The sequence below is a fragment of the Embiotoca jacksoni genome, unplaced genomic scaffold (assembly GCF_022577435.1).
Source record: "Embiotoca jacksoni isolate LCO1_2020_lvr unplaced genomic scaffold, fEmbJac1.0.p SCAF_3, whole genome shotgun sequence".
Taxonomy (NCBI): domain Eukaryota; kingdom Metazoa; phylum Chordata; class Actinopteri; family Embiotocidae; genus Embiotoca; species Embiotoca jacksoni.
Window position 1 is genome coordinate 11,543,620 of NW_027185381.1, and position 9,324 is coordinate 11,552,943.

Here is a 9,324-nt window from a genome sequence, read left to right on the forward strand (position 1 = left end):
CTCTGCTGTGCCAAAAACATACCAAAACATGACTCAAAAACCAAGGTACATACCAAACCATACATTTTTGTGTGCCATTACACTCCTACGAAGTTACCAAAAGAATGCAACAAAATGCTTTCCGCTTCAAGCGAAGAATAACTCATGTCACCATATTTGGGGTGGCTTCCATGTTGCCATATTCTGTCAGGAGTCAAATCTGTTGGTGCTTTTGCTGTGCAAAATGTAAACCAACACACATCAGAAGGGGACACAAGGGAAACACAGCAAGCAAGTACACACTAGGACACCGGGAGCCTAGTTTCTGCACACTACAGCTTGTATTATCAACGGAGAGGCACTCCAAATCAGGCAAACCCCCAACAGACAAGCACACACTCCAACATCCTGAAAATACTTACACCCACTCGTCTGCCCACTCATGAAAGTTACTGAAAACACAACTCACATTTGCTTGTTAAGAGCTTTCTTGTTTTGGCTGGAAAATGAATCCGTTGAGGAAATTGAAAATAAAAAATGTAGCAGCTCCTTGCCGCTTGCCCAGATAAGACTGGCACAAGCGCACACCTCTGCCTGGCGGGGAACCACTCTCTGCCTTCATTTTTAGTTCTTTCTACCACACCTGGCACCATGCTGGCATCATTCTGGCACCAGCCGGGCAAAGGCTAACAATGTAACTGCTATCTGAGGAGATTCTCCGTGCCCTGATGCAGTACATTGATTTTCCAGAAATGTAGCATAAAGGTGGCATCTGAGCCATCTCAACTATCCGGGCTTGAAATGCTCTGCTGCTGAGCTGCTGCCACTCACTGACTCTTTATGTGAAAGTACAAAGCAGTGACAGAGAAGCATGTCTGTCAGTGCATGTTTGTTATAGCGTCATTACATTGTTGTAGTTATGTACAGTTTGTTCTAACAGCTCCAGCCCGTTTCTACGAAAACATCTTGACACAGCCATTTAACACCTGACAGGAGGAAAATACTAACCTTCGGTTCTTGTTATCATGTCACATCCTGTTCTAACATCGACACAAAGAATTTGAACAGGCCGCTGATCAGGACATTTGTGTTTAGCCAGCGGAACATCTGACCTGTCTCTATGTCATGATGGATCACCCACTAAGAGCTGAGTGCTGTGCACAGGGCTAGGCGTGCATGTGTGACAAAGAGAAGATTCCCAATGAATATCCATTCTCATTTCTCGCCCATCTGCGCCTTGATATAAAGGAAACTGGCATATCTCAGAGAATACAATGGTCTTTAAATGGTTTATCATTCAGTGTCCACAAAGACAGAACACCCAAACACACCCAGCAAGCCCATACAAACAGTGATACACTTGACACACTTCGCTCTACTCAGTGAAGTGACCTATTCAGACAAAGCAGCAGGAGGCAGAGAGGCTGAGGGGCTGGAAAGCTAATGAATGCGTAGGTTTGAACCACTTAAAAGTGCTGGTGTTGTCCGCATGTTGCTTTTCCTTTACCCACAAGAGAGCCCTATTAAACCATTAGCCCCTCGCCCCTCAATTCTTTCTTCAGTCTTGCCCACGTTTTAAGAGTCCCGGCTCCCCTAAACTGGATGTCTGCATGAAAACTAGGACAGTCTTTTAATGGTTCACTGACCCTCTGAATGCTTGCTGTACTGTAAGAAATACTGAAGAGTTTTCCTGGTCTTTTGAATAGATAAATAGAAAATGCTACAGTTAACATGGGTAGAGACATAAGGTGGAAAAGAAAAGTAGCTACACCAACCAAATCTAATCTCTTCAGGAACAGAGCTCTAAACAATGCTGAACTGACAAGAAGTGGTCAGAGGTCAAAAAAGCAGACACTCAACAGTCCCCTCAGAGGTTAAAAGCTGCAGAAGGCGATGATGACATCTGAATGGTTGCTGAAGTCACAGCAGATTGATGCCATGTCGGCATTCAGTCGAAAGGCAGTGGGTGCCTGTTTGTGGAGACTAAAGATAGGTCCTGTGTTTCCAAGACATCTTACTCTGGTTTTACTTACTGGATATGACCTGATCTTTGGTAAGATATAGCTGCTTTTCTGCAGCCTTACTAGGGCCTTGTGTCCGTGACCTTCACTTCGACATGACTGGCTTGTTGTTCGATGGACATCAGTCAGCTGCACACTCGCAGAAAAACTCCCTCAACCGTGACAAGTAATCAACTTTGCAGATAGATAATGGACATTTTCACTTTGCAAGGCACATTGAGTTGTTTCTGGTGGTTGGCAGGAGGGCTGCTGAAGTAATTCACTATGTCTAATCTGATAGGTTATCATGGGATGAGCTGATGGTATTTTGTGGGGATGAATTTATCTCCAAGTTCCCATTAAGAATGTCATTTAGTGGCAATGTCCAAATCTCCTTGAAATGTTGATTGTTTCTCTAGCCCCTTCAATCATTTGCACATGAACAGGTCCATGGAAGAGGAGCTGCTGTAGAAACCATTGACAGATTAGAGATGGCCATTTCAGCTTGTACTGTCAACTAGTTCTCCAAGCAGCTCTCTTGTTTTGCCCCGTCACTTTCCTTTCCACTGTTGTTCCTCCAGTTTTTCTATTATGGTACCGTGGCAGGGACACGCTGCTAAATTCCAGTGGATATTGTATGGTTTTCAATAATGTGTAAGAACCCTACGGTGGGGGGAGGCATGCTGCCTACCTGTGCCTTGTGTGAGTGGCTCATTCAGTGCTTTACAATGACATCAATAACCCTGCATATAGAAACATACACAAAACACTACACAATATGCAAATACAGATTCTGTGAATACAAGCACTCCCTCACTCACACTTTCTGAATACCATAACGATGAAACTGACGTAGTAATTGACACAAACAGTGTTCTATACAAAGAGGCGCATTACAAATACAACTGTAGCTTTCATCACAACTGCACAAACATTCCTACAAACTAGAAGGAAATCGACAGGAAAAAATAAGGCACAAATACCTTGACAAACAAAGACACTCAATCAATCTCGCTGGTCCCATTTCGGCTCATGTACCTCCATTTTTCAGGCTATTCTCTACTGACTTCCAGAGGACACCGCACCGCCAGTCCATTCCCTCAACAATCTTTTCCAGTGCGTTTTCTAATGAAGAATTGCATAATGCATAATACAGTAGAGTGACGTCCTCACTACTCGTGATCTGAATCTAATGTTCTTTCCTTTAAAGGTCATGTTTTCTGATACTGAAACTGTGTTTGGGGGAATTTTGTCTCCTCTTGTTCTCCCTCAGCTGTGTCATCATTCCTCTTTTAATGTTGTTGGTCATCTGTGAAAATGAACATGCAAGATTTCCAAATCAGGAGGAGGAGAAACAACACAAATGAGAAACAGCATTCTCATTCAGTGAGTAAAAACAGTTTTTAAACTGTGTTTAAAAACGGGGATCTGGGTTTTGTATTGTGATGTTGCTTCTTATAAACATGCAGTTGCTGTAGGAAGACCGTGCCGCATTCCCACAGCAGTGTTAAAAGAGGTCAGACGCAACATAAAAAAAAAAGGTTTTAACTTTACTGAAATAAAAAGCTACTTCCTAAGAGTAGCAAAAATGGTTAAAAAGGGTCTTTTGATTATTTAGCAGACAGGCTCAAATCCCAGCGTGACCTTACTTCATTTTGCTTCAGTCTCTCTTCTGAAAGATAAGACCGTAGGTGGGCAGTATGTGCGTACGTGAGTGACACTTGGTTTCCATTTGTCGAGTAGTACTGACCCGAGAGTCTGAACGCAAGCACACAAATCTCCACAAATCTTTTAATTTCTCCCCCTTCTTTTTCCCAGCAGTTCAGAACGTTTCTACAGCATTTATATTTCTATGTTGTCCACTGTGACCCGGCCAATACACCCACCCTCTCAAACATTTCACAAAGAGTAACACAGCCTCTCTTGGTCATTTCATTCTGTTAGCTAAACACAGTAATCTTCTCTACAACACACACATTCGGAGTACACTGCCCACACATGGTCTTATCACTCAAAAGCAACAGAGAAGCAAGAGGCAGTGAGGTCAGGTCAGAAACCCAATTACTGTATGGCCACACAGAATCTTCCTCTCGCTCTGCACCGAATGTTGAGGTGGTTTCTTTGAGATACTCAACTCCTGTCTCTTTTATAAGAGGTCATCTGTGTCTTTCCTTTTTCGAACTTTCCCTCCCTCTACTAACGACATCTCTCCTTCACGCTCTTTCTTCAGATCTCTTTTCTATAGCCCTTCAACGGCCATACAGCCAGAATCTCGAATGCTTTCCACCCCCATTTCCACACGCAGCTCTTTCAATGATTATATCACACGTTGCTTTTAGAAGATTAAACCAAATGTAATCCAAAATGCAATGAGGAGAAAAAGCAACAATTGACATTAACCAAAAAACAAGAAGCATGCTGAAACACAAAAGCTCATTTGCATAAATGAACAATTGTACAAACACTTTGCCTGCTCCATCAAATCACCATGTAATTTACTGTTTTTCCCTTTCTATCATTCTCTGTCATTCAACAGAGCAGGCAGATTAATATCCACTCCCAGTTCAACTCCTGTATGTCCACTAAATTCGTGCCACAATGAGCCTGGCAATGGCCATGGTAAGAACATGTAAGGCTGGATGTAACCATCAAGGTTTGATGGGATGAGAGAGGTGGAAAAAAATAAGAGACTGGGATTGCTCATTATTGCACAACTGAGCACACAGCCAGCATCATTTCACTTGCTCACTTGCCATTTATCCTTTCATGCAAACTCAGTCAAAACCCTCAGTCAAAATTTAACAATGACTTGCTGTCGTGTGCCAAAACATGGGACAGAGAAAAAAGTGAGCAGCTTGGAACCCTGTCATTTTTCTGTGCAAACCCCGCTGCTGGTATCTTATCTGCTCAATCCTCTCATCGTCATTTAAATCTCCCCCTACACCATCCGATCCCAGCCGTGGCCCTATTTAAATCTCTCCCTCCTCCCAGTCCACCACATTTCTAATGCTAATTATCTAAACCTCTCTGTGCGCTCTATCCCTCCCATCCACCAGCTAGTTATTCAAATCTCTCCCCACCCGTTCTCCTTACAAGCCCGGCCCCAGTTAAAAGGTGCTTGACTGAAGGGTTGATCCGGGCTGTTATTTTCAGAGAGAGAATAATACAGCTTCTTCCAGATTCCTCTCCCTTCCTGCTCGGTTTTCCTGGCCTTTTCTTCATCCTTTTCTTTCCATATACAATTACACAAACTCTGCTACAAATATCCTTTTTGAAATTAAGAGGTTTATTTGCCATGATAATGGAATCCAGTTGTTAATAGTGCACGCACAGTGTATTAAAGCCACTGCAACAAGGTTAGGAAAAGATACCAGTAATGTAAACACAAATTACGGATATTTAGGAAATTAGATCTCATCAGAAAAATGAAATGTGTATACATTAAACTCTTAGTGACGAAGATAGCGGCATGGGAACATGACCTTACTCAGTTTGAAGTGGTCTGTTAGGGTCACTGTCCTCTGTGTTAAGTGAGTGGCGAGAGTGAGTAAGCACAGTTTGGGAAGTCAGAGGGGATCTCTTTTCCAGGACCAGGTGCCAGCACATCAGTGTGGGAAAGGGGACATTAATCTCTCTCTCTCTCTTCTTTCACTCTAAGCATGGTTTACTGATTTCTTCATCTTATTTTCCATCAATCAGAGCGTGTCTTTCTATGGCGCTCCGTTTGTCCATTTGTACTCACAGTTTTGACACTCATTGAGTTGGAGGGATTGCGCTGTTAGTCCTGTGGAGAAGCCACCTACACATGAAGCATCAGGATCAGAGGAGCCCCACTCAGCCTCACTACTTATTACAGTTACATAAATGCTGGTTTCCAACAACAGCCACCCCACAGAAACGGCACACACACCACAACAGTAACTCGTGTGTGAAGTGAAACACCTGCATGAAGTTCGGGAAGTTGGTTTTAAATCTTCATATTTGTTATGCATAACGGCATTTTGCACTATTTGGGAAGGTTTATTCATCAAGAACATCCACATTTTCAAAGTTAAATTCTTTTACGAAGGGAAAACCATTTTAAAATAGTGTTCACTATTTGTGAGTGGAATTTACAATCGGATCAGTTCAAAGCATTTTGTTTTTTTGTGATTCAATATTAATAGTATAATTTTTTTTCTGAGACAACAGAACCCATTCTCTTTTCCATGCAGAAAAAAAAAAAAGTGGACACCATAGAAAGTGTGCTCACCTTGGTACTCCTGTCCTGGAGTGTAGGTGATGGGGTTGCCTGTAATTTGGAGGGTAAGTAGCACCTCTCCCCCACCTTCTGCCACCCCGGCTCCCTCCAGCTCCCCGTGGTGGGTGCACAGGAAGAAGAAGGGGTTGAAACGGGGGTAGAAGCTCGCAGGGGGCACCCCGAAATCCACGTTGCTGCTCCCCAGGACGAGGGCAAGCAGGGCATAGCCTAAGGCACCCCCAAGAGAGGCCCGCGCCATGGCCATCTGCCCTCACCAAGCGAGGGACTGACGGAGTGGAGGTGGGTGAAGAGTTGAAGAGAGTGATGAGTGGGAGCAAGGAAGGCACAGGTAGAGCTCCAGAGGACAGGTTTTGGAGTCCTCGAATGAGTCGAAAGTCCAAAAGTGCGTGCGTGAGAGTGTGTGCAATATTTCTATAGGTGTGGGCTCAGCCGTCAGGAAAACTGTTCTTCTGCTTCCTCTCCCTGTCCTACCTCCACTCTCGGGGAGTTCAGAGCTTCGCCTGTGCTGTCCTGCTCCGACGTTTAAATACCTCACCCCCTCCCTCTGTTTCCCTCTCTCCTCCCACCCTCCCTCCCTTCCTCTCTCTGTCTCTCTTTCGCTCTAACACCAGCTCCACGCGTGCTGTGTGTGCTCTACAAGACGGCCTCCCTCTTCTCTCTCATCCAGCTCTTCTCTCCACCCTCTTCTCTGCCAGTCTATCACTCTGCCTTTTTCCTTAATCTCGTCCTCCCCCCTTCTTATCTCCTTCTCTTTACCTCTCACTAAACCACTGTGTTATTCCACATTGCACTCTTGTATATCTCTCCCGAGACCTTGGCCATCTTATCTCTACGCATCTGTTAGTTTCTTCATCCCTAACCAGCCCTCCAACAGATCCCTTTCACTCTCTTCTCTTTCCTTTGTCTTTTTGCCCATCCACCAGACTGTCTCCTCCTCTCCCACCCACTATCACACCTCCTTCCTCCCTCCCTCTTAAGCTCTCTTCACCTCCCTCTCCTTCCCTTTCTCTCTCTGTTGCTCTCCCACTTGGTCCCCCTCCCCTCGTTCGATGTCCCTCTTTTTCCAACCCTGTACCTCTCTGTCTCTCCTCTCATCCTCAGAAGTGCTCAGATTTGTTTTTCTTCCTCTCCTCTGTTACTTTTTTCATGGGTTTTCCATCAGAATCTCCTTTTCCACAAGATTCTCCAACTTTTTTCCCCCTGTCAGAGAAGCAAGCGCCACCACTTTGCTGCACATTAACCCACCACTACAGTGCAGAGACTAGCCATAATGCTGCTTTCTTTTCAGCACACCAAATGATGGATATTTGTCTAACACATCTTGTTCTTTGCTTTTTCACCTGTGAATAAATATAAACAACATGAATCTGCAGCCCTCCTACTTTTCGGCCATGAAGCTTTCTCTCTCTCTGCTCATCTATCTCTTGCTCTGTGTAAGTGATACACTTTGTCACCCCACCCCCCACAAATATTCTCTCGGCAGACCTTGTGGACACAAAAATATTTTCCATGTGTATCACAAACACACACATTCCCAGTAGCTATACAATTCCTTCCATGGTACAAGGCCGAAGAGAAAAAAAATGCATTAAATAAATGATCACGGTAAAGGAGGGAACTTAAAGAACTTGCTGTTAACACCACTGAGCATCTCCTCTGGCGTTTCTCTTTAGCTGCCTGCTGGGTTTGTGTGGTTAAGTGCCTATTACAGACATAAACACTCCCAAGCCAGCAAGCTGCACACACAGTCACAGCCGCTTCATGTCCAAACAGCCTGACTGACCCACAGCAGGAGCACACAGCCATGCCTTCATGGGCAGATGCTTTCACAGCCTAAACCCTGGATCAAACAAACACATATCCACATCCATATGCACAGACATACATGCAGTTACACACAGAAGCAAACTGCATGTGCACGAATAAATACATGTAGACTGTGGCTCTATCGAGCTCTTATTTCTCTCTATGTTGGTAATAAGAACGATTTATATTTGGCTCAAGTGAAGTGATTCACCTGCCAGGGCAGCTGCTGCTCCCAAGTCAGCTCCAGTGACCATGTTTATCCACAAAGCAGTCCAGACTTCCAAGAGGGCTGGACAAGAAGACAAGTATTATGCAACGTTTAAGCGAACGTTCACTCACTCTGTGGATTTCTATTCTGGTGGCCAGTCTGATTTATAAAATAGCTTTCAGAAAAGACATAAAAATAAGACAAAACTAAAAATCCCACAGATGGTTTATCTAAAATTACTTATAATCTGTTTATGAAAAATAATGAGTTTTAAAGTGAAACTGAGCTCTCCTCAACGTCTTTCAAGTCTTTCACAATTCATTCTCCACTGAGTATACTTTATGCCAAAATAAATTGTGTTCGAGTTTAAGTTCTTCAGTGTTTTTAATTTCTTCATGCACAGGCAAACACGTAGAGCAGCTCCCCCAAATCCATAAAAACTCTTACAGAAGTAAGTGATCACAGTTAGTCAAAGACTAACTCAGTTTCTTTACCAGACCACTGGTGCTTCTGTTCATGGGAAACCACAACATTAGAAATTACAGTCCATCCGGAAAGTATTCACAGCACTTCACTTTTTCCACATTTTGGGATGTTACAGCCTTATTCCAAAATTGATTAAATTAATTTTTTTCCTAAAGATTCTACACACGGTGATAATGTGAAAAACGTTTTTTGGAAATGTTTGTCCTCGCTGGGCCAGCTCACAGGAAACAAATCTATTAGAAATTAAAAACGAAAAACTCACATGTACATAAGTATTCACAGCCTTTACCATGACACTCAAAATTGAGCTCAGGTGCATCCTGTTTCCACTGATCATCCCTGAGATGTTTCTACAACTTGATTGGAGTCCACCTGTGGTAAATTCAGTTGATTGGACATGATTTGGAAAGACACACACCGTCTATATAAGGTCCCACAGTTGACAGTGCATGTCAGAGCACAAACCAAGCCATGAAGTCCAAGGAATTGTCTGTAGACCTCTGAGACAGGATTGTATCGAGGCACAGATCTGGGGAAGGGTACAGAAAAATGTCTGCAGCATTGAAGGTCCCAATGAGCACAGT

At 43.7% G+C, this 9,324-nt stretch overlaps 1 protein-coding gene across 3 annotated transcripts in view; it reads right to left on the reverse strand.

Annotated features, from left to right (window-relative positions):
- LOC138206637 (reelin-like) overlaps positions 1-6,745 on the reverse strand; it is a 94,069-nt gene extending 87,324 nt beyond the window's left edge. For all 3 annotated transcript variants that reach the window (XM_069163478.1, XM_069163477.1, XM_069163476.1), the window contains exon 1: positions 6,232-6,745. In XM_069163478.1, the coding sequence (XP_069019579.1) occupies positions 6,232-6,484 (253 nt within the window). In that variant the 5' untranslated portion in view covers positions 6,485-6,745. The remainder of the gene's footprint in view (positions 1-6,231) is intronic.
- Positions 6,746-9,324: the final 2,579 nt, after the last annotated feature.